Source organism: Necator americanus, chromosome I, assembly GCF_031761385.1.
Source record: "Necator americanus strain Aroian chromosome I, whole genome shotgun sequence".
NCBI classification, from domain to species: domain Eukaryota; kingdom Metazoa; phylum Nematoda; class Chromadorea; order Rhabditida; family Ancylostomatidae; genus Necator; species Necator americanus.
In genome coordinates this window covers 28,152,683-28,176,791 of record NC_087371.1, presented here as the reverse complement: position 1 = coordinate 28,176,791, position 24,109 = coordinate 28,152,683, and the positions used below count along the sequence as shown (strand labels likewise).

The 24,109-nt window shown below is 41.2% G+C and overlaps 8 protein-coding genes across 14 annotated transcripts; 1 reads left to right on the top strand and 7 right to left on the bottom strand.

Moving 5' to 3' along the window:
- Positions 1–401: 401 nt before the first annotated feature.
- On the bottom strand, positions 402–6,169 carry RB195_007117 (uncharacterized protein; the record flags this gene model as incomplete). 2 transcript variants are annotated; one of them, XM_064180565.1, is made up of 5 exons in its annotated part: positions 402–618; positions 3,319–3,417; positions 3,476–3,588; positions 3,645–3,787; positions 6,052–6,169. In XM_064180565.1, 5 exons carry the CDS (start codon positions 6,167–6,169, stop codon positions 402–404), a joined length of 690 nt encoding a protein of 229 aa, XP_064037427.1. The 2 variants fall into 2 exon arrangements, with proteins under 2 accessions (XP_064037427.1, XP_064037428.1); XM_064180564.1 differs by lacking the exon at positions 3,319–3,417.
- Positions 6,170–9,576: 3,407 nt separating this feature from the next.
- RB195_007116 (uncharacterized protein) lies at positions 9,577–9,798 on the bottom strand (the record flags this gene model as incomplete). The annotated part of the gene is made up of 1 exon (XM_064180563.1): positions 9,577–9,798. One exon carries the CDS (start codon positions 9,796–9,798, stop codon positions 9,577–9,579), a length of 222 nt encoding a protein of 73 aa, XP_064037426.1.
- A 453-nt stretch (positions 9,799–10,251) lies between these two features.
- RB195_007115 (uncharacterized protein) lies at positions 10,252–10,464 on the bottom strand (the record flags this gene model as incomplete). Its single annotated transcript, XM_064180562.1, has 1 exon — positions 10,252–10,464. One exon carries the CDS (start codon positions 10,462–10,464, stop codon positions 10,252–10,254), a length of 213 nt encoding a protein of 70 aa, XP_064037425.1.
- Positions 10,465–10,978: 514 nt separating this feature from the next.
- Positions 10,979–11,224, bottom strand: RB195_007114 (uncharacterized protein; the record flags this gene model as incomplete). Its single annotated transcript, XM_064180561.1, has 1 exon — positions 10,979–11,224. The coding sequence occupies one exon, from the start codon at positions 11,222–11,224 to the stop codon at positions 10,979–10,981; it is 246 nt and encodes an 81-aa protein (XP_064037424.1).
- Positions 11,225–11,288: 64 nt separating this feature from the next.
- RB195_007113 (uncharacterized protein) lies at positions 11,289–11,810 on the bottom strand (the record flags this gene model as incomplete). The annotated part of the gene is made up of 1 exon (XM_064180560.1): positions 11,289–11,810. One exon carries the CDS (start codon positions 11,808–11,810, stop codon positions 11,289–11,291), a length of 522 nt encoding a protein of 173 aa, XP_064037423.1.
- Positions 11,289–15,770, bottom strand: RB195_007112 (uncharacterized protein; the record flags this gene model as incomplete). 3 transcript variants are annotated; one of them, XM_064180559.1, is made up of 8 exons in its annotated part: positions 11,289–12,046; positions 14,016–14,226; positions 14,280–14,510; positions 14,565–14,891; positions 14,969–15,139; positions 15,203–15,304; positions 15,416–15,695; positions 15,754–15,770. In XM_064180559.1, 8 exons carry the CDS (start codon positions 15,768–15,770, stop codon positions 11,289–11,291), a joined length of 2,097 nt encoding a protein of 698 aa, XP_064037420.1. The 3 variants fall into 3 exon arrangements, with proteins under 3 accessions (XP_064037420.1, XP_064037422.1, XP_064037421.1); XM_064180557.1 differs by lacking the exons at positions 11,289–12,046; positions 14,016–14,226; positions 14,280–14,510 and having other exon boundaries at positions 14,732–14,753; positions 14,818–14,891; XM_064180558.1 differs by lacking the exons at positions 11,289–12,046; positions 14,969–15,139; positions 15,203–15,304; positions 15,416–15,695; positions 15,754–15,770 and having other exon boundaries at positions 13,987–14,226; positions 14,565–14,672.
- A 1,077-nt stretch (positions 15,771–16,847) lies between these two features.
- RB195_007111 (uncharacterized protein) lies at positions 16,848–19,880 on the top strand (the record flags this gene model as incomplete). Its single annotated transcript, XM_064180556.1, has 6 exons — positions 16,848–16,941; positions 17,039–17,117; positions 17,195–17,266; positions 17,326–17,399; positions 19,610–19,677; positions 19,755–19,880. 6 exons carry the CDS (start codon positions 16,848–16,850, stop codon positions 19,878–19,880), a joined length of 513 nt encoding a protein of 170 aa, XP_064037419.1.
- Positions 19,881–20,058: 178 nt separating this feature from the next.
- On the bottom strand, positions 20,059–23,368 carry RB195_007110 (uncharacterized protein; the record flags this gene model as incomplete). 4 transcript variants are annotated; one of them, XM_064180551.1, is made up of 8 exons in its annotated part: positions 20,059–20,189; positions 20,246–20,360; positions 20,435–20,536; positions 20,858–20,986; positions 21,041–21,174; positions 22,225–22,308; positions 22,926–23,252; positions 23,308–23,368. In XM_064180551.1, 8 exons carry the CDS (start codon positions 23,366–23,368, stop codon positions 20,059–20,061), a joined length of 1,083 nt encoding a protein of 360 aa, XP_064037415.1. The 4 variants fall into 4 exon arrangements, with proteins under 4 accessions (XP_064037415.1, XP_064037418.1, XP_064037417.1 ...); XM_064180554.1 differs by lacking the exons at positions 22,225–22,308; positions 22,926–23,252; positions 23,308–23,368 and having other exon boundaries at positions 21,041–21,163; XM_064180553.1 differs by lacking the exons at positions 20,059–20,189; positions 20,246–20,360; positions 20,435–20,536; ... (2 more) ...; positions 22,926–23,252; positions 23,308–23,368 and adding an exon at positions 22,590–22,713 and having other exon boundaries at positions 22,154–22,308.
- Between the last annotated feature and the right edge of the window lie 741 nt (positions 23,369–24,109).

Here is a 24,109-nt window from a genome sequence, read left to right as displayed (position 1 = left end):
GGGAAGCTAAGGTTTGTCCCACTCTAAGTCTGGATAAATGTTGAATCTTTCGAATTTTCATTCAACTCATTTATTTACATCAAAGAGAATGGCTGTAATAAGCGATATATTTATTAATTTGTTCAAGTGATTAGTTTATTTATTACGCTATGCTATGGCGTAACAACAGAGGACAGAATTTACCCAAAAACACTGGGAAAGTATGGTAGTAACACAAATAAGAAAAAAAAGTGATTGGATACTGAAACGAAAAAAAAGACAAATGAGAAGAATACAACGAGCAGTGATTAATTCCGTGTATGATTCCAGCCTTATTAAAATGAGGTTTTGCAGGGATTTTAATAGTTCTGTTTACACTATTTACATTCGGTTGAGTTCAGCATTTGTGTAAGACTATTGATTCAACCAATACCTATACCAAATCCACTAGAGTACCCGAATCCGCCAATAGGCGTCGAGATACCGATCTGTCGTCCTGCACCAAGTTGGAATAAGGAACCAAGATGGCCGCCACCGTATCCTCCATATCCTCCGTAGCCTCCTCCATATCCTCCGTAGCCTCCTCCGTAACCATAACCTCCTCCGTAATAAGGATATGAGCTGCCGTAGTAAGGATAGCTAAATTAACGTGAAAATCTAGTTATGGTGTTCATATTTTTAATCACGGAAGTGTTACAAGGATATCAAAATGAGACCGAACAATCTTCCACAATCTACGGGATCGTAGATTATGAAGAGGTGGGTGATTCCGTCCATTCCTTCCAGACTGCCGTAAAAAACGGTCCGGAAGATGAGGCGCGTGCACAAGGCTGGCGCGCTCCAATCGAACTCGTTGTTGAAAATAGCGCGCCGAAATGCTCGAAGCCGTATCTTCCGGGCCGTTTTTTACGGCAACTAGGAAGAAATGGACGGAATCACCCACTCTCCATAATCTACTATGCCGTGTACGAATAATCCACCTGAAATTCGTACCACCTCGTGGGGTGATGCCTCTAAATTGTTGAACTCTTTGTTAAGAATTGAAAATTAACCTTTTCAGGCGAATTCAGAATTGAAAAGACTAACCATACCTCTTCTTATCGTTCATGGAGATTTATGAACACTTTGAACTGTTCTACAGTTGTTGCACCCCTCTTCCTTTCTGCTTTGCCAACATACAATTTCAGAGTAAGTGTTCGTAATTAGTAAATTGTTTAGCAGCTGGGGACTTAAGATGACTGGTGCAGTCGGAAGCACATCGTGAAAGAGAAATCACTCCGATCTAGGACAATAAACAAGCCCCATTTGATCACTATACAGAAATTACAATTAAATTAATTACAAAGTATTTTCTCTTAAAAATCCCACGAAATTTAATGTATGATCAGTACAAGTCGATGACTAGATACGGTAGTTCCTTAAATTCAGCTACGATAGGTTTTTGGGCTCATTCTGTTCCTTTTTGTTCTTTCCTTTCGTCATCCTATCCCCAATATTACATTTTAGTTAAGATCCCTACAAGATTAGTTGCCAGCTTACAGGCTCTCTCGCTTCAGTATATCAGTTTCTAGGAAAATCTATGGAATATCATAGTCACTTCTTTAAGACTTCATGAAAGCATTCAAAACGAGCAACTATGACAATTACATTTGAAACGGATGAAAAAATTATATGCTGTGAAAAAAGATATCTGCAGCAATATCACAGTCGCCGTTGTTACATTTACTCCAAATTTTCTAGATAAAAGTAAGTCTATCGTAAACGCCTAGGATGAACCTACGTGTTTGACTTCAACTCAGAATCGTTTTACGTTCACATAAACTCATGCGCAACATATACGCCCATTTACGGGGTTCAGCAGATGAATCAAGTTAGTGTTTTTATTCTCCCAGAAAAGCTTAACACCGATTTTTCGATCTCGGAGGAATGGAAGGCTAACCCCTAACTTAACCTAACCAGTCGCAGCACAACTTTAAAGGCAGCATACCACGAATCTGAGGTGGTGCGGATTTTAGGTGGAGTATTCGTATACGGTATAGTAGATTATGGAGACGGAGGCAATTCCGTCCATTTCTTCTTAATTGCTGTAAAAAACGGCTCGGAAGATGCACAAGGCTGGCGCGCTCCAGTCGAACTCCTTGTAGAAAATGGCGCGCCGGAACGCCCGACGCCATATCTTCCGGGCCGTTTTTTACGGCAATTAGGAAGAAATGGACGGGATCACCCCTCTCTCCATAATCTACGATCCCGTATACGAATACTCCACCGGAAATCCGTACCACTCGAAATTCGTGGGGTGATGCCCTTAACCACCTGCCTTTTACCACAGCAACTTTCTAGAAGGTGAAGGATATGGTCACTAACTGCATAATTTCATATTCGAAGAAAATACACAACTGAATATGCGATGTTTTTGGCCAAATGGTTAGCGGGACTCTTCCACTGCTATCGTTTTTTTCTAATAATCAAAATATCAAAATATTGATAATGCACATCTCACACTTTGAAAGAAATCAGTCAACAGTTTTTTTTTGCTTCCTATCCTATTAATAGCCTTGTGGACACCTAGTGAATATCTATTTTTGCCTCACTATGCCGATTTATTGTTGTGATGGCGATTCCTTCTATATTTCTTTTCTATTTTAGCCTCCTCAGCACAAACAATCCTTTCAGTTCGGCGAATAAAAACCTTTAAATTGCGTGGAGGTCATCTGCCCGTGTGGTGGCTTATTTACATCAAAGGACATGCAGTGGGAATCACCCGTCGTTGAACTTTTACCCCAAACACCCTTTCCGATGAATTAGTTTGAGAACAGGTTCGGAGAAATTTTGACGTAAATCTAACGATGCCTAGGAATGTCGAGGAAAGACAGTGTGTTTGGCGTTGATATTTCGCTTCGGGATGTTCCTATGTGTTTTGCTTCTATTCAGAACTGCCATAAGATTTATGAGGGCGTATGAGGCCTATACGATGAGTTCCGAGGAATATTGCAAATCGATTTCTTTCATTTACTCATTTATCTATTTATTCATTCATCCACTCAGACAAGTTTAGTACCATTTTATTGATCCCGGGTAATGAAAAGTTCGGCTGACCTTGGGGCGTATTAAACCATCAACTACGCAGACGTAGCGGTGACCGTTTACCATTGCATTATCTTCATAAGGAAGAAGAAAAAAAAAACAAAAGGATGAACGAAATGAGGGCTTTTTTCGCTCATTTCGTTTTCATTTAGCTCACAATTAGTAGACTACTTATCAAATTGACGAAATCTATCATGACAGAAAAAAAGGGTCACGTGTGTCATCGGTTGTGACATACAAACGATTCGGGCTCACCCGTAGCTCCCAGAATAATATGGCCGATGGTAGTAACTCGTGTACGGGCGCTCATTGTTGTAATAATGATAATGGACTGATTCTGACGAAGAACTGTCTCTGAAACGTGCGATGCTGGTTACGGGCGATGACCTTCAATGAGAACGGACATATGTACCTCGACTTTTCATGAAGACGTCTTCTTATTTTCTGACGACGATACTTTTTCCACAAATAGTACTCGTAGTCTTCGTCCTCATCCGAGTCGTCCCACCAGGCAGCTCGTCGGGTCTGTAAACGAATTAATTAATGTGTAATGAGAAGGATTTCTACGGTGAAGGGTGAACCTTGGTTCCCATAGCGCGAGCTAATTTCTGTAAACGATTATCATCGGCGTGGTTTACATGTGTTTTCTGCTCTTCGTTGAACTTTGCCAATGTGAACGGTGAAGAACAACTTGGTAACGATGGTCTTTTGTGACAAAGCCATTCTGCAATGAAGAATATGGTGGTTCCAGCAAAAATTCAATTTCTTCAATTTCCTTTCCACTTTTTCCACGGTACAATTGAGGAAATGGGACTAATCCGAAGTCACTTCATTTAAAAAAAAGAGTGCTCGAATTAATTCTCCTGAAAGCTGATATCGAATCCCTTTTCAAATTTGCCGTGGATAATTTTTATTACGTTATACATATTTTGAAAGGTCTGACTTATAGAAGATCGACAAGTTTCGTCTTAATGAACGAAATTAATGTAAGTTGTCGAAAAACTCAACTACATAGTATACGAACTGGTTGGGAAAAACTTTTACGCTACGCTGCAAGCGATACTATGAACGCTTTTCTTGTTAAAGGATAAAGGATAAAGTGTCTGGCGTTAATCAAATCGCTTGGGATGCACTCCCACGTTCTCTTCAATTCAGAACCGTTTGAGGTTCACGAACGCGTGTTTAGCCTATCGGAATACGTCTTCGACTAATGAAAGCCTTCATTGATACTAGGGCGTATTCGAACCTCCGATCCATGGTCCAAAAAACATAGAGGGACCTCTTACCGACTGCGCTACAAACCCCTAGTTTTGATTATTTTTCCAGTTTGTTTATGCTTATTATAGCGAAGCCAGCAGCAGACTTCCTTATATGGAATCATAGCGCTGCTTAAGAAAATACAATAAAATAAAAAAAAACGCAATTAATTGCAAGAAAAAGAGAGTGAATAACTTTTTGCATAAAAGTAAAAAGTAAAAGTAAAAAGTAAAGTGCATAAAGTAAAAAGAGAAAAATATTTAGTTCATCACGTTATACTCATTTTTGGTGCGACGCCTAGCTCATCTATAATAAGACTAATTGAATTCAGCGTGAATGGTATAATTGGAACAGTTCTTGACCTAGTTTCAGAAGAGTTGTCTCTCTCTCAGTAATTCTTATACAGGCTTTCTCACGTTTTTCACTCAAATCCCTTAATGATATCCAGGAAAAATGAAGCAGTAGCTCCGACAACGTTTTCTATGTCCGAAATCTCAGTGGAGACGAGAAGGAAAACCCTGTAACAGAAAAAAACCTCACGGACTGCCCAAAACAAAAAAAAACACATTTACGGAGCCAAAATGTGAGGATTGAAAGTTTGAGTTCTTATCATAACCTGAAAACTGACATTCCTGTGCATCACAAAAAATGTTATTTCATGGTATTTTTTTATAACTATTTTCAACTAACTATAACTATTTTCAAAAATTACAGTTTTTGAATTTATTCATTTTTTCTCGAAATTCTTTTTTGGGGTGCTAAGAAACAGTAGACAAGTCCACCTTTGCTTAGAAACGACTAGGTTGTTTCATAAGTGAGCTTGTTGAGTTTTTTAAAATCTTCCTCAACACAATTTTTCCGAAGAAGTATATGAACAAGTAATTGTTTCCGTTTTCTTCTACTTCAATAACTTTTAATTAATTTACTCTTTATTATTTTTTCATTCAAAGATGCGCCAATTTCTCTTTTAATTTTTACATGAAAAAGCTTGTTAGTTTTGATGGAAAAAACAGCTTAACGTTATTGAAAATTTCTACGTGCATTATATTTCACAGATGAAAAAAAGCAAACTTGAGAGAAAAATAAATTTTGAAATAGTCTTTTCTGTTGTTCCTTTTTTCAAGAAGTTGCTTCAAATCGACAGCAGCAGTAAAGTTTAGCAGCAATTGTTTGAGTCCTGAGTACCAGTTTGCAGCAAAATATTTTTTTAATCTATTTAAAAAGGATTATAAAAAATTGGAAGAATTTTAGTGGCAACATAGTAGAGAATAACATAAGCACATTCGCTGGACGTATTCGATCAATGACTACTGAGTAGATTGAGGAAATTTGCTGGTTATTCACAAAATTCTCGATAAGGATTGCTGCCAAAATAACAATGAGACTTTTAGTATATCTTAGAAAATTGCAATTTCACTCTTTATAATTTCTGAAAGCGATATGATGCAAATATTTGATATTTGGTAATTTAGAGCCTATCAACCACTGATGGTAGATATTTATTGATCTAAAATTTAACGAAAATTCAATCAGCAGAAAAAGAAGCACTTTCTTGTGGAAAAAGAAGTATTTTTTTCAAATAACTACTACTAATATATGGCATAACTACATACAAATACTTTACACTAAATTTCTTTTTTTTTCTGCGCCGCGCGAATTTAAATTTTAAAGAAAAGAACTCCATTGCCTTATAGTTTAACCTAATAGATCTGTTTTAAAACTCGAACTCACCGTGAAACTTCCTCCGATCTTCGAAATCCTCCAATGTGTTAACATGGCTGAAGCAAATCACCAGCAAAAGCCAAATACAGGAACTCATCCACGTGAAACATGGATTTGAACCGTTCATCTGTACTGGTGTTAGATCAACAGATTTATTGATCCGATCACTTTAGAGGTTATAGGAAGAGTCAATAAAAACAGAAAATTAAATTAAATTAAAAGAAAATATTGTAATTATTACAAAATTACATTCCGATTATTCTGTGTTTCTAAACCTTTCCGAAGTCAATGCCTAAGATCATCGAAGAGTACTGACACAAACACATGAAACTGGTAATAATTTCAGGATGGAAATTTCCTCCAGGCTGCTACATAGTCTCGCCACTTTCCCGTTGTTAACGATTTATAGATAGAAGTGCGAAAGATTTCTAATGAATTGTTTGAATTAATGAATTTGACGAGACTATTCTATTAAAATCTAAATAAATGAAATGATTTTTACTAAGCATAGCAATAAATTAAATAAATAAATGATTGATAGTAATATGACAATATTAAAAAATTGTAAATAAATTACTAAGTTATTCTATTATATTAACTATAATATGTAATATATTAATTTCGTATTTGATTATTTAATTATTATTTATGTTTAATTATAATATATATATATATTTATATTATATTAACTATAATGCATATACCACGCAGAAGTTGTTGAAATAGGGTTAATTGCGATTATGATGAAAAATTGACAGGCGAAAAAAGTAATAGGTAAGAAAACGCTGAACAGCAAACATCTATAGTTCAAAAGACGTCGAATTTGGTTTCGCCACAGGTGGTCAGGTCACCAACAACGTCATTTTACAGCGGGTGGTTAGCTAAGACGACGGGGTGTGTACATCGTATAGAATTGTCATCTGACAAAAGCGGGAATGGCAAAGATTTCGTTCTCGCAACTTCTCCAGCGTTGTTTTGCGCTAAAATGGGGCGTTGAACGCTTGAATGGGAAATGTAAGGTGAATGTAGCAACGAAAGGGAATGTGTCCTCGACGTTCAACGATCCCTTCTGTGATCGTCGCATACTGGAACCAAAATAACAGCCAGGTTTATTTTTAGGTAGTAGCATAGAATTGTTAGTACTGAATGGCGTGATTTGCATTCTAATACAATCCAAGTCTTTCATAGTGTTAAAGAAACATTCCTGTCTTTAATTCTGCGTGTTTCTTGAAATTCTCGAGCTTGCGCGCGGATTTAGCGGAATAGAGGGGAAATTGCATTGATTGCTCCAGGATTACTTGAAAAACGCTGGCAAACGAAGGTGTAATAAACTTGGTTTTCTTACAGTCCCCATAAAACGGTACAGAGCAAATGCATTCTTGGAGGGAACGTCACCAAGACTCGATCGATAGGACGACAACCAATAGAGCAACAGCAACGATGCTAACAAATAAAAATTTTGCTACGAATTTGAGTATGAGCACCAATTTTGATCGCGCGCAATTTTAGTCGAGTATAACTAAACAAAGAAAGAAGGAGAACTACTTAGAAAGTGAAAACGAATTAGGTGTCGCCCTAATTTCACTTTCCCCTTCACCGTTCCATTTTTTGCAGACGTTTTTGCCCTATATTTCGCTTTTCAAGTTGAATTGATTTTATTTCAAAAAAAAAGAAGAAGAATAGGAGAACAAATGTTTTCTTTCCTCTGTCAGCTTTTCAAATCTGCGGAATACAGAATTATCTGGAAGGGTGAAGAAAATGTTGTAATATTCCTTTTGTGCGAGCTTTATTCTTCTTTAGAACTTGTTTAAAGCAAAAGTTTGAGATTTGTTGTATTATCGAACAAACTGTGCTGTTTTAAGGATCAAAATTTTGAAAAAAAACTCACAAAAATCATCCGATAAAAAAGGAATAGTAATTCATGAATGAGAATATGTTTTACGTTAAAAAGAGCGCAATTTAATATCTAGAAAAAAAGAAAAAGAAAAATATAATAGAACGTACTTTAAAGTAAAAAAAATTTACACCATAAGAACCAAAAAAACCAAAAGAGTCGCATAAGAAACCCCTTTATTTGTGAGATATCCTGATAAATGTTGTGCTGGTCTGCATGAAGACATACATAAACGTTTGGAATATCATTATTCTTAGCACATATTTGATTTAATACGGGAAAATAGTGAATAAATAATGTAGTGATTTTGTGACTGAAATAGTTTTTTGAGCGAGCAGATTAAATTGGGTCTAAAGGCATCGCATCATGAAATTCACGATCTTAGAGTCTGATTTTGATCGCTCTTATTTTTCCATTTTTATTTTTTTTATTTTTCATTTTTTTTTTATTTTTCTTGTTATTTTTTTTTCTCTTATCGCACTTATTTTTCCACGGATCAACCTGAAGTTGTATTTCAGTAGTGAGGATGTTCGGGCTTGAAATAGGAATTGAAAGGGTTGGAGAAAAATCCAAGTGAAACCTCGTCGCGATCATCTTTACATCATGACGAGAGTGGTATACTGAAGCTGTGAGGAGAAAGGAATTACATCCAAGCGGATTTCGGTCCTATTATGTTTCCTCTGACTTGTCCTTCATTGCATCCAGGACCTTCTGTTTGTACTTACAAAAGTTTGGTGTAGACCTACTGAAATTATTCGAAGCAATCTCTTTCGTACGCAGGTTAAAATGTATTTCAAAAACAAATGTGTCGTCATGCATATATTGCAACAAAACACAAGAATTTATTATTGGATCAATTCAGCTACAGTTATCGAAGCTCTCGAATATCCTCGTTTAGGGAATTGTGAGTCGCTAGTTCAGTAGGAGAGAGGACAACAAAACCATGGTGGTCCCACTATTGTGACATCTTAGCCTTTGGTGTCTATTCTGAGTGCTGTAGAATCAAGTACCGGCCATAACATTTAGAGGAGAAAAGAGAAGATCGTGTTCGGATGCGCGACAGCGTTTCGAGTCCTAAAGCCTCCTCGAAGATGTACTTTTCGGCCGGCTGACCGAGTAGGTGTGAAATTATTTTTCTTAAGTACTTTACTTTTCGAATGTAAAAACAGCGTTTGTGAGTCTAAGATTTCTCGAATAGCCTGTAATTATTTGATTTATCGGACTAATCGATAGATTTATCCAACAAATCCTTGACTGTTTTAATCTTTTCAGATTTTTTTTTTTTTTTTTTTTTTTGTTTCTTTTTTTCCTGGGGGGGGGGGCCCTTTTTCCCCTTTCTTTTTTTTCCCTCCCTTTTTTTTTTTATATTTTTTTTTTTTTTGTTAGGTGGGTTGGGGGGGTCTTTTAGGGTTTTCCCCTGGGGCCCTCCCGGGTGCTCCCCCCGGGGGGGCCCCCCCCCCCTCCTCTTGGGGGGGCTCCCCCGGGGGCGTTTAGCGTCCCTTGGGAAGGTCTTTAGTCCATCTATCGTCGATCTTCCAAGACCGGCCCATCTATGTTTCTTCGATACATATTCCGCGGGTCGCGAGACGGACATTGCCTAAGTCGGAGCACGAACCGGCAAGTTGTCGCGCCGGTTAAACTCAGAAGACATCTCCAAGAGCTCTGTGGGTAGGTAGCTTCCCAGACGTGGCAGCGGTGTCGCCCACGTCTGCGCTACGTAACAGAGCGCTGGAAGAACTGTCGAGTCGAACAGATGGGCACGAAGATCTTGGTCCGTCAGTTGGTCCGAGCTTCCGACGGAGCCGAATGCCCCATGCTGCTCTCATTCTTCTATTCAGTTCTTCCTTCAAGTCGTTTTCCATGTTCAAGAACGTCCGAGGTATACGTATGACGGAGTTCCACGATTTGGGAGCCTTCGTTTACTCCTCCGTCCTCGCAGTGCGCGTTCTTCATGAACTGTGTCTTCTTTCTGTTTATTCTCTTCCCTGCTTCGTTCAATTCGTTGAGCATCGTTTCTGCTTCATTGGTACTGCTCGAAAGAACGATGTCGTCTGCAAACGAAGGTTCGAAAAAATCTTCCATCAACACGTATGCCCCCTTCTTCCCAGGATAGTGATTTCGTTATCCATTGCAATGCAGCCGTGAACAGCTTCGGCGATATAGTATCGCCTTGTCGTTCCCCCTTTCCAATGGGTATGGTAGAGGGCGGTGGAAAAGCTGTATCCTAGTTGTGCGTCGTTCGTAGCAATTGGCAATGTCCTCACATACGACGCGTCCACACCTGATCGACCAGCGCGACAGTATTGCATTCGTTTCTACGCTGTCAAAAGCTTTCCATAGTCGACGAAGGTTAGAACAAGGGCAGGCGGTATTCGCGGCAAACCTCCATGACCCTCGACACGGTCTGGATGTGCCAAGCACGAACCCTTGGCGGAATCCAGCTTGTTCTGAGGCGGGCTCATCCAGCGTCCTAGATATGCGTGTGAGGATGATCTGGGAATACTTTGTATAACACGCTCAGCAAGCATATCGGACGGTAGTTCCGAAGGTCCTCTCGGTCACCCTCTTATGGATAAGAACGGTTCGCGAGGTCTTCCACTGGTTTGGGATCCTTTCTTCTGAAGATAGGATGTCATGTGCGCTGCTAAGATTACATGAAGCGGATGGCCACCAGCCCGAAGAAAGTCTGCTGATAAAAATCAGGTCCGGGGGCGGCCAGGTTTCATGCTCTTATAGCGACTCGTACTTCCGAGGAGAATCCGTGGTGGAGCTTCGCCAGTGGGGATGATTGGGCTACACGGAGTTGAAACGGAAAAGGTCGAGGAACCTCTCCGTAATATTTCCATCTCACGACGAGACGTGCGAGTCCCGTCTCGCTCAGCAAGGTTGCTAGCGGAATACTATATTCGCGGAGATCCCCGGCACTTCTTTAGACTCGTTCTTCTTGGCGCTTCAAATCTTCTTCTGCCTGTACTTCAAAATCCTCCGCAACGCTTTCGCAGCTAGTGTTTGCACTAACCGCTCAATGTGCGATGCATCGGATCAAGCCTCAAAGCCCTTCTTCTTCCTAACAATTCCTTGGTGGTCTTCGAAATTCGATCCAAGTTTGTCGTGCGCGACTTCGAGCACGTTCAGCACAGGCTCGTAATCCTCTGAGCAGCATCTCGTAGTCCATTTTGGGTCCTCCTCGATGTGCCAGTCACCTTGGGACAGGGAGTCCTCGAGTACGCAATCGTCGTAGACGACTTCTTTTCTCCTTCGTTGCCGATAGCAGATGTTCTTTTCCATCGTGTGGCTAAGTCGTATTTTCGCACGAAGGAACGGTGATCAGAACCACTACAAAAGGATGGTACTACTGAACGTCAAGTAGACACCACCTCCGGTTGGTGAGTATGTGGTCGATCTCCGCACGAGTCGCGCCATTGGGCGATTCCCATGTCCACCGACGATGATCTTTTTCAGAAAGAGAGTTCCCATGAAAGAGGCGAGCGGCGGACAACAGCGCGGCGAGACGATTGCCATTTTCATTCCGGTCCCCTAGTCCAAATCTTCCAATCCTGTATTCCTCTTCTGTGGCCTTTCCTAGTTTTGCGTTGAAGTCTCCGACAACGAATTTGTAAAAGGACTTCTCGTTGTGGACTACTCCTCCAGCTCCTCGTAAAACGCGTCCAATCGGAATGATCAGCTGCGATGTTGGTAATAGCAGTTGATGATACTTATGGATTTTTGGCGCAGAGGGCGGAGGCGAAGAATGGCCAACGAGGTACAGGATCTCGGAAATCGACGAGATGGACGACAGATGGGTGCACAACAAACCAACACCGCCTACATTTCGCGACGGAACCTCTCCCACGAAGAAGGTACCGTCATTCATCTGTCGTACGTCGCTCCTTCTGCACTTGGTCTCCGCAGAGCAACCGTGAAATTGATACGCTCTGCAGCTCCGAGAAGGCATGCAGGTCGGCGCTGTGAAACTGTTCTCGCGTTGTAAGTACACAGTCTGAGACAGTCTCCATGGCGAGTCGTGCGTGCGTCGCCTTGGTCCAGAATCAATGACGTCCTGACAACCTGAGATTTGATCGCCTCCACCGGTCGCCAACCGTCCGACGTCTGAAAGGCAGGGCCCAGTGTGCAGGGTACTGAGGCAGAATATGCTGGAGTGGCAAAGAGACTTTCCCAAACTAAGCAGCCATGCCACGGCGAGCTTAGCTTTCACCACAGGTCGTCGCCCAACCTATATGGATCAGGGAACCACCTCACATTTTGCCAAGACGGTGGGAATCTAGCAGTGGTTTACTCTTAGCTGGCTTCCGATTCCGAGAAGTCGGAATGTCGGATGTGTCGAACTCCTTCTCAGCTTGGGAGACCCTGCCGGAGGACGAACCTCCCTGTGCATCGCAGTTCGACCCAGCCCCCCCCCCCCCCTTTGGGGGGGAAAACCGTTGTGGAGGTCTTTTCAGATTAGTGGGCGAAATCTTCGACTGCAATTTCTCAATTTAATCTAATTATCTCGTCAAATAAGACTAAAATTGCCACAAAAAATCCACCAATAATCAAAATGAATAGTAAGGAGAGCTCCTTTCGCGCATATCCAAGAAAGATTTTTGTAGTGATGAACACCATTGCACTAGACCACTATGTGATGCGTTAAAAAAAATCACCTTCAAACATAAAATGGACGTAATACTACAGAAAATATGCATACCTCGTGCTCATCAAACTACCTCAATCGTGGTGCAATTGTGTTTGCTGTAGAACCTTCATTAGCATGGAGTTGAGCAGAAGTTCCACCGAGCCACTTTAAACCGCTTACGCAACTGCACCGCTCTTCAGGTAATTTTGAGACGACTGTAGACCGTTTAGAAGAGCAGTTACAGATATAAGAAGAAAAATCACAGTGTCACTTGTTCTCAAGTCTCTCTGTTAGTACATGAGTACCGGATTTGTTGTCTTCTCACCAACTGCGAGGAGACAACAATTCCGGCAGTAGAAGCGGAACTGAAACAGCCCTATGATAGATCCTAAAACCTACATCCAGCTGGACTCTCTACTGAGTGTCACTTCTCTTACCTTTCCCACTTATCCTATACTGAAACAGAGAGCACAAAGACATGTTCCTACAAGCGTAAAGAGTCACACCAGCCAAACGAAACTGGACGGTGTCGTATGTGTTGTTGAATGCGCATCGTGGCAACACTTACGACATGATAAAATAACATTTTCTGATTTTGATTTCTATGTCGTTTAAATGTGCCCCTGCCTGTCAGTTAAGTTTTATTTCTTGCTGCTTCTTTTGTGTAGGTGTCAACTTGTTCGTTTCTTATATGTTCATTGGATACGTTCGTATACACCCCCCAAGTTCTTCCCCAAATCAACATTATTTTTCTCTAATTCATGCAATTACATACTATATCATAACTTCATCAATTTCTCTCCTCTTTCTCTTCCCTTTCAAATCGTTTGCTGTACCTTCTCTCCTTTAAAGGCATCACCCCATGAATTTGAGGTAGTACGGATTTCAGGTGGAGTATTCGTATACGGAACCGTAGATTATGGAGAGATGGGTGATTCCGTCCATTCCTCGCTAATTGCCGTAAAAAACGGCCCGGAAGATGCGTTGCATGCACAAGGTTGAAACGCTCCAATCGAACTCTTTGTAGAAAATAGCGCCCGAAGCCGTATCTTCCGGGCCGTTTTTTATGGTAGCTAGGAAGAAATGGACGGGATCACCCTTTTCCCCATAATCCACGATCCCGTATACGAATGCTCCTCCTGAAATCCGTACCACCTCAAATTCGTGGGGTGATGCCTTTAATGACGCACCTACATGATAATGCGAGTCGTTGGATGTTTTGGAGGGGAAGCTCGCATGTGAACTAAGGCTTTGATAGTAAATTATACTCAATCTCTGCTGCTCCATTAATACAGTATACCTAAGATTATGAAAATGTCATAGCTGTTTGTCATAAACTCGAACATTTATATATTACTTCTATTTGTACACATTTACAAGTATATCATCATACTGAATGAACATTATATTTGTCATCTTACACATCACTTTTTTTCAGCTCAGTACCGTCATAAGGGCAAACGTTGCTGAGGCATTCGGTGTGCATCCAATCTCCACATGTTGGACATCGAATCCAACAAATTTGGCCGATTGTGCTACTACTGCCTGGCTGTATACGAAGGCATACGACACAAACGTCCCTCTCGTTCTGCTCGCAATTCGGAATGTACATCGCTGACCTTCGCTTAGCGTGCTCTTCGTTGCGTGAAAGGAAGCGCTGAACAAATATTTCAGAGGATTTCTTCAGAAAAGGATTGGTTTCAAACAAACCTTATGGAGTTTCCGTATCGGAGCAAGCCCTTGAGAACGGCCGATCAGAGGTGCAACTGGACGGCGGAAAAGGCGCCCAGTGTTTTCGTTGTTTTCAACATTCTTTGCAAACGAGTCCACCACTCTGCGGAACTCCAGCATCATCTGCAACGCGTGCTCTAAATCCATTTCCGTTCTTTCCGTTGGTCTTCTCATCACTTTGAAGACACTCTCGCGAGCTGATGTATACTCCTAAACATATGTTACAGCTTTTTGAACCCAACTACGAATTTTAATTATAATCACCATTTCGATCCTTTGCAAAATAAATTTGTGGCGATCCTGAATGTCCGTCAAACTTCTTGGGATCTGCTCTTCTTTTTCTACATAGTCTTCCTTTACCATTTCCATCATCTCTTCATCTCCAAAGCTACTATAAGGCGCATCTCGAGCAGTTCCAACCTCTCCACTAGTTACCGAGGACACGGCATTTTGCTGCAAGCAGCGTCCTAGATACACACTAGATATATACTGCTCAGCATTCTTATTTAGTCTCAACTGAGATGGGCGGGCTTCATGTCCGAGGTGGGTGGGACAGTGTTCGACTGTCACACCATCAACTTTCTCCGTCACCTAGAATTTGCCTGCTTTTATTACAATTGATTTTAGGAACAACTTATTGTTGGTGTTAGAAAATGTAGTACACATACATTCATATAAGCTGTGCAGTAGGGCACAGACTTCTTCGTTTTCTCTGCGACCGAAGCTGAATGGAACGAGAAGTGGCAGCGCAAATAGGTCACTTTAGTGTGTTCCGTAATCTTCGTTCTTGCTATGAAACGACTTATCACACCGCCCTTCTCCAAGGATAGCTTCCAGTTCTTGAAGAAAAACCGTTGAGGAAAGTCTAATCTACATATACGCATATGTCGTACCACTCTAACCTCATAATCCTCCAGATTTTGGAAAACAATGGTCTCCACCACGAACTCGTCTGGGTCCTCAGCATGCTCTTGATGAGCATGGTTCGCGAGTTCACGGTGACTCTACATATGTAAGTACAATGAGATCAAATGGACTCATCAATAAAAATGTGGACAACAATTATTACGCGGACGAAACCAATGTGAAAGCTACCGATAATCAATATGACTCACCTTGACGCTTTCTCTGCAGATGGGACACATGATAACTCGAGGTGAATATTCGTCGGCATGTTTTGTTCCTCTATGACGGCTCAGCCCACTCATACTGTTGAATGTCGCATCACAGAATTCGCAGTTATACACTGGCTTTCCCGAAGCGGCAACTTTCCGGCTCTTTTTCTGAACTTTGAAGTCCGCAATTTGGTCTTGCGAATATCCATGAACGTCGACAAGGTGTCTCTCCATTCTTTTTTTGGCTACGCCGCAGACTGGGCATTCATTCATGGCAATACTAGAATCACAACAATCTCACTTATACAGAAAAGAAAGAGCTAAGTGAAAGAACTAACTTGTGAGTGGTATCCATAATATAGATTGAAAATAAGTGAGAAGAGCAGCGGCAATAGTACGCCTAACTTGGTTAGGAGCAACCTGAGATAATGACTTGCTTACGCGAACCAATCCTGTTCTTTCAGATGGCGGAATACAGAAAAACCTTCGTTGAACATCACTATGTATGTAGTATAGCCTTTGTGGGGAAATGTCAGGAAACGATGTGAAAGGAAACATAACGAAGAAGAAAAACTATGAAGTTTTCACTAAGGATATAGAGTACACCTCGGGCGAGAGATAGCACGCAAAGAGTGTGCATACGAACGTAACAACGATCATATTAGATAGAAATCAATAAGTGGACACATAAACGAAAGAAAGCACAGTAAATAAAATTTAACTGATGAGCACGGCCACATTTAAACGAAGTATATATTAAAATCAAAAGATTTAATTTTATTAGTCATAAATGTTGGTGCGCTGCGCACTTTACAACACATTCAACACCATCCAGTTTAGCAGTAGTGTGACTCCTATAATTCTCCCACATTTTTTTTTCTGTGTATGTGTTTTTTGTTGTTTTTTTTTTAGCCATAAGGAACTGCACTGCCTGTTCGACATAATTGTGTGGTCTTTCCATGAAGCATATTTAACTACGACTACATCTTGTTCTCAAAATGAACGTAGAATTAAAGTGTTTCTGTAAGAACTATTCCCCGAATAGAATTCATGTATCGCCGCAAATCTACGTCAGTATAAACCCTCAGTGCTCCAACAACATCCAGACCAAGTTCCAATTCCTGTGCCCTTAATGTAGAAATCAATGAGATATCCTTTTTTAGCTATAGTCTACCTAACAATCATCCACAGTCATTGGCAATGGCTCATACTAACAAGTGCAAAAAATAGAAACTCCTATAAATCCTGCATCCTCATTTGCTGCCAGTAGGTCCTCCGCAATGGTGCAGTGATGCTACGGACTTCGTGATTTTTGGAGACGGCCACTGCGCACATCGGTTTTAAGATTTCTTTCAGTTCTTTGTGTTCCTCTATTTAATGCTTCATTTCGTTTTTTTCCCCACGGGTCAATTACTAGGCAACTTGTTTTCAGATGGCCGAATCTGGGTTCCGTCAAGATATGCCACCTTCGGGCGGCTATCGTAAATTTAACTATGGACGCACATTTCCGAAACTTGTGTGGAGGCGTAAGTTTTCTTATTATTTGGGATGTGCCTTCATTCATCTCAGCATTTCCTTTCTGGTTTAATTGTTACTATTTCGTAAATTCTTTGTTAATTTCAGCTGGTGTTGTGGTAGCAGCAGTTTTTGGAGCATCAGTTTACGGTGCATTTGACTCTATAGCAAAAAAGAAAGCAAGAGTGTAGGTGGCATTTGTACAGGACGAAGATTTTTTCAAAGGCTATACACTTCTAGAGATGAGACTTATTGTTTTTTTAGAACTGAGAAGTTTGAAGACGTCGACATTACAAATGCAATGCAACCTTTTCTTACTGCCGAACGTGACCGGAAGTGCGTGTAACACTTTGTTGTAATTATTTTTGATGGCACCTTAGAAAACTTCACTTAAGCTGGCTCAAACTGTTGAAGAAGAATAGAGATCTAGAAGAGGAGGTCATGAAGGATGTTCCTGGATGGAAAACCGGTTCGTTTCTGCTCGCGTTTTTCTTTCTTTCTTTCTTTCTTTCTTTAAATGTTAGGTCTTTTAAGGGATTTTTTTTTTTGCTTTTGACCCTTTGTTTGATTGGCTAATCTGATTTTCACTTTAACAGATGTGCACACCAATTTTTTATAGGTTTTCTCCACACCTTTTTGAGATGAGTAGACTTATCCATTTCTATTTGGTTATTTGGGTTATGTATGCAAGTGTTGATGAACCACGTAATTTTGGGTCCAGATGTTTGTTCTTCTGCGTGTTTCACACAAAAATCTAACATTGACAGGTAGATTTCTCCTAAGGTCTTTTAGTATAATGGTCACAGGTGGCCGGTGAACATTAGCACTTTTTGATAGCAGTAGTGCATTACCCCTCTCACTCCATTTTGATGCTCAGCTTGCCTGAGAGGGCACCAGTAATGTCTTATTCGTCTCTAGCGCATACGAACTCCCTAGTAGTTTCTACTCACTATACCGTCACGAAGGAGATCACTTTTTTCTGAAGGAATCTGCGGAGAAATCTGACCATCTGGTCTTCTTGCTTTTTGTCTCGTGACACCTACTCGCTTACGGCAATCTGACCTACGGCAGTCTTTTAAATATATCATGTGTCTGGTTTGACTTGTTTTAATTTCCATAGCGAATGCAGCGGCATCGCCAATTTTGGCTCGTTGACGTAACGCGAAGTTATACGTATTGTCTCCGCTCCGAATCCGCTCTAGTGCTCATCAAGCCTTTGATCCCTCCGGGGTCGATAATCTGGTACCAGACTTCTCTGGGAGGATAAAAACACCGACTTGACACATCGGCTAGTTGCCGCAAGTTACTGCATAGGCCAATCGCACGTTCGTAAAACTCAAAAGAATCCGAATTGAAGTGAACGCGTTGGCGCATGCCAAGTGGGTTGACTAGCGCCAGACACTTTATCCTAACCTTCATCCTTTAAAGGCATCACCCCACGAATCTGGATTTTTGTTGGAGTATCTCTATATCGGGTCGTAGATTATGAATACGGGGGTGGTTCTGCTCATCTCTCCCTGCACCACTGTAAACACCATCGAATGAAATGAACTGCCTATCGGGGCATCCGAATGGATTTTCGACGAATCGCACGCGGGGTGCAAGGGTGGTGCGTTGCAATAGAGGATGTCGTAAGGAACCACATTCCAAAGCCGTCTGTTTACAGTGATACAGAGAAAGATGAGCGGAATCATGCCGTATTCATACATTCGCATTCATATATTACATTCTACGACCCGACATAGGTATACTCCAACGAAAGTCCATATCACGCCAGATTCATGGGGTGATTCCTTTAACTCAAACCAGGTAGAACGATGTGAATAGAAGGATGAACCTGAATGCAGATTCTTGATTTTCTCTCGTGCAGTCTTGATGTCTTTGTTTGCTTCGAAAACCGCTAGTTTTCCTGCTCACCCTTAACGACGCAAAGTCTCGCAGTACATGAACCAGTGGGGTATGGATGTTCTTGTAGACGGAGGTTTACAGGGAATACCTATATTGAAAGACAACACCTCACGGCGAAGATGCGAGCAGCTGCGTCAGACAATAATACCAGAATACCGATTAAGTCAGTCAGGTACCCACTGCTTTACTTTTTTTGGGTGCCTTTTCAATCCTTTACCGGGTTTAGTTGGGGCGAACTACATCAAGTATTCTCCACCATATGAGCTCGGCGAATGGCAGCAGTTGCCGAGTGTTTCTAGGAAAATAGCGCTCTCTTCCTGTATTCAACCGCATCTCCTGCAGCAATCTAATTTCGACAGTATCTAGATGATGATTCTCGGACTTGTTGGTTTTCATAGACTTTCTTCTTAGTTATGGTATACTCGAGAAGTCTCTCTCTCTGTTTATTACATCGTAAACCGCTGGTCTTGATGTTAGGTTCCTCATTTACTCTGTTTTGGTCACTCTTGTGTTCTCCATGCAAGCTGGAACAATGAATGTTGGGCAGCACTGCTGCCACAGCTAGTCAACAAATTACAAGTGCGAAGTAGAAATATGAGAATATGAATATGAGAAATACACGGGAGAAAACTTAAAAGTATATCTCGTTTTGGACTTTGTTATATTGAATTTTCTCTACTAATTCGCGATTTTCATGGAATGACTTTTCCTATAAGTGCTAAGACCACTTTCAGTAATCCTTTTTTTACTATCCTTCTGTAAATATTTCAGGAACCTGGTACGGCGAACCTGTGTACTTCACCCTCGGTGACAAATGGTGGGATCCAATGCAGCCCGAGGTGCTTATTTTCTTCTCTTTGTTATCTGTGCTTGTGTTTACGTCATCCTAACTTCGTCCATTTAACGTGCATTTCAGGTTTTTGCACATTCACATAAGGATTTGTTCTTCAAAGAGCATTTTTGGCGCCATCACTCGGAATATGCAGCCCCGAAATTTTACGACAAGTGGATACCAGAGTCCATTGGGAAGTACTTCTGGTGATCGAACCTTTTCTAGGACGATTGTATGTAGAATGAATAGTATAAATAAATATAATGGGAGTAGAAATATAACAAGTAGTAAGCATGGTTTCTTTGGATTTAAATGTCCAAGCCTTGCTGCGGATATAGCAACCACATTGTTACATTATTAGAGCATTTTATTCCGTACAAGAATAATGTCATGAAGTTTCCTCTTCGTCTTCCTTAGGATTCTCTTTATTTTTCAAGGATATGCTATATCCACCTTCTGCATTCGGTGTTAGTTGAAAACTATTCGTAGACAAACCAAACGGGCGCAGACACACGTCGCCTATAACAGATATTAATGAAAAGGCAATTTGAAACAAGATTTTCACATAAGCCGACCGAGCTGTTTCAATTTATTAATCATGTCGTCCTTCATCTGTTCATTTCGAACTTCAATTTTCTTTTGTATTTCTCGGATTTTTGCGGTGTACTGCGTTCGTTGTGGGAATTGCTCCTAGACATGAACAACAGAAGTGATGTGTTACTTATTCACGTTATATTACTGAGTATAGAGAATAAATAACTTGCCTTTAACGTTTCGTAGTCGTCGACTGCGTTTTGGTACTTTTCCGGAATGTTTGAATACGCAAAAGCTCGTCGCTCCAGTGCCTTCTCGTTTGGCACGTTAGCCTGTAAATTCATATCCTCCTACAGCAGTCATTGAGTAGGAAGGCCCTAGGAATAACCCCTTTCTTTGAAGTTTTCCTTCTTATCTGTGGAAGAATAGCAAGATAAATCCTGAGGAACAAGCGCAAAAGACAGATGAGATATAAATGGATCGAACTCATGCAAGACATCCGCGTTTTTATGACGAGAAGTTTTTGGTGTCATTCTAAAACAAAAAATTTCCAAGAATTTTACTGGGTTTACAGGTTTTTGTTTACACAGGTTAAGATATAGGCTCAAATTCCACAGAGCATATCTTTTTGTGAAAAAAGAGTGAAATACAACCTTTATAGCTTCAGTAGCAGCTTCCGCTGCTGCTTCCCACTGTGTCTGTTTGATATAGGCGGCCGACAAGTTGGAGAGTAGGATCGATCGAACAGACTCTGCTTCAGGAGGACAAATATCCAACGCCTCCTAAACAATTAATGTCAAATCATGGAAGACTAGGGATAAGAGGGAAAAATGAACCTTGTATTTTTCGGATGCAGCTACCCAATCTCCCTGACCGAAATTCCTGTTCCCTTCTTCTTTCAGCTTCTTTACTGTTTCGGTTATACTAGAGCCTTCTTGCACTTCTTCAATGACAACCATGCTAACAACACCTGGCAATTGCACAAAATATATTTACCGAACGTTATATACAGTAAGATGGATCCTATGATGATTTTTCGCATTTCTACACTGTTCAAGGAGTACTCCCAAATATTCCCACAAATCAGAACCGGGCCAAAAAAAGTCAGGTTTGGAAAACATACAGGGTGATACATTATATGAATAGTCAAGTACCGAATAAAACGCCCATTGTTTGTGATCGCCACCCACTTCATTAATACACAACGAAATCCGAGTGACACTGATAAACAGGACTAAAGGAATGCCCCGAATGTGTCAAGCGACGAACCGAGTATCGAGTGGAAAAGGTTCCTTCACTGCTACTATGCATCGGAATTTGGTGAGGTTATCGGAGATTTATACGACTACTTAATTTAATTGTTCTAGTTAATTACACTTATCTATAGAACAATATTCATGAAAACAGAAAAACAAATGGCTAGGAAATTTAGTATATGTATGCATTTGCAGACAGATCAGTGCGGAGCGCGGTTCTTTGTGCTGAATTGGTTTGATAGTACCGAGCGGGAAGGAGCGCATCTCGTTGTTCACTCAACGGTTCCGCGGTGATTTTCTGATTCGCATACACACGCATGTGTTCTAGTGTATTAGTGCTTCTTATAGTTACAACCATCTTCTCCAGTTCATGCCTACCGATGTGAGGAATTGGCGATATCCGCTACCCAAACCAAACAGATCAGCTCTGACTTGACCTCTTTAATCATCATGGTTATTTCTTGACGAACTCTAGTGCTGAGCGATTAAGATTCTCAGCTCTTCACAGTCAATTTATCTTTTGATGTCTACTAAAGTACCCTGAACCTTTTTGATATGCAGATATAATTTATTTGATACCCATGATGAAAAGCGTCAAATAGTACTTTTAAAAAGTTGCATCTAGAATCAGTACAACGCCAGTGCGGTGCGGGACCGTCACATATCTTGTTTGATTTAATTGGTTAGCCGATGTTATGGTCGCCTGACGCGATTGCCCGCATCTTCGCCGAGGTGTGTCGTCCTTGACCATAGCTCTGCCGAACCTACTCGTTCTTCAGCAAGAGCTTGCACAGAATCAATCCAATTCGTCGCTATTCCATTGTCTCCTGCGAAACAATACGTCTCGCCTGAACAGCCTATCCAAGCCGAGTGTCCTCAGTTCCTCTTTCATCACTTCAGTCCAGCACTTCCAGTTCCGGCCAGGAGGCCTCTTACAGCTTGAATCCGGGAAGATCCTTAGAGCATGTTCCACAAGGCGGTCTGCTGATCACCCTCTAATATTAGCGAAGAAGCGAATACGACTTTCTGTAGCCACTTTTTTTGGCGGTGTCAGATGTTCATACTTTCCACTTATCATTCACCGGTACTCCACATCGACTTCCGCATAAAGATCTCCATTGGGGTATACCCCATGCTAGAAGTAGCCAAACAGACGTCTCTTCTCGTCTCTCGGAGAGCAGTTTCCTCTCTGAGCAGTCGATTTTCGCCATTACTGTAGATGATGCTGCCCAAGTCTCCGATTCATACATCATAATAGGGCGAAGAGAGGAGAGATAGACTCGCCGCTTCTCTTCATAGCGATGGGAGTTGACCACAAATACTTAGTCAAGGAGTTGAGAAGTAGCAGGATTCATCTACGAGTTTGGTCGGCTGATCTACCCTGATTCCTGTTGAAGGCGTCGAGGAGACTCAGAACTGCTTTTACTTATCAGGACGTAGGCGTAACCCATAAGCTGAAGCTAACTTCGGGTAGACGCTAGGTCTACCCGAAGTTCTGTGCTGCTTTCCGAGACTATCGCAATATCGTCAGCATACTCGAAGTCGGTCAAGACGCATCCTGATTGTGTTAGTATGATATGGATGTCCATAGAATGATCTACTGTTCCTCGAAAATGGAACAGAAAGGATCCTGCCACTGCTCCTTGTCTTACTCCAGTCACCACTTCAAACGGTGTTGTTGTACACCCGGTCGGTGTTCGAACTGCAGGAGTTGTTCCTTGATTCATGTTATCAAGTAAGCGAACAAACTTTCCTCGTACTCCATCAGCGCAAAGCGCGTTGAGACGATAGCCTCAATGAGAAGAGTATAAAGAGACTCCAAAGTTCAAAAAGCTAACTCCACTGACTTCCAAATCCATCACCTGCAGCTGCTGACGATGAATACCTAGTATATCGTAGGTCGGCCATAACAAAAGCATCTCATCGCGCTCTGTTTCTTCGCGAAGTTTGATAAGCTGGTCCACGATGGTCCGTAATTTTTTTTTTTTTTTTTTTTAAAAAAAAATTTTTTTTTTCTCCAAAAAAAAAATTTTTTTTTTAAAAAAAAATTTTTATAGGTGTCCCCCCCCTTTTTTCGCGAATCCCAGATGAGGGAAGAAATTTCAGCTCATCTACGTTAATTCTGTCTTGACCAGACTTCCCATTCTTCATCTTTTGAATACAGACCAGAACCTCCGACTCTGTCGGTGGTTCCTCGGTGACTGCGTATGACGGTCGCTGAAAATGCTCGAGCTCAGGAGCTGATGGCGCTTGCCGGTTCAGCAAGCTGTTAAAGTGATCAAACCAAAGATAGGGTTCCTTTACCGACAATGACTCAATTCGCAGTGTTTAAGACTGGAGAACATCTTTTCATTTTGCCGCTGTACTGTCTTAGTAAAGCATAGGCTTTCTTCGAGTTCTCGTCCTCCCATGCGTTTTCAAACTCCTTCGCTCTTAATATCCATTCGTTTTCAAGATCTTGACACCGCTGACAACGCAGCTTCCTTCAGACGGTTCTCTTGCTTGAAATCACCGGTAGTGAGAGCAGCACATACAGAATTATATGTATATCTTGTGTCCGCTGAATTTAAAGCAAACTTCTTCATCGGCAGTGAAACTGGGACCATTTATTTTGTCGCGTTCTGGTTACACTCCTTTAATGATTTGATC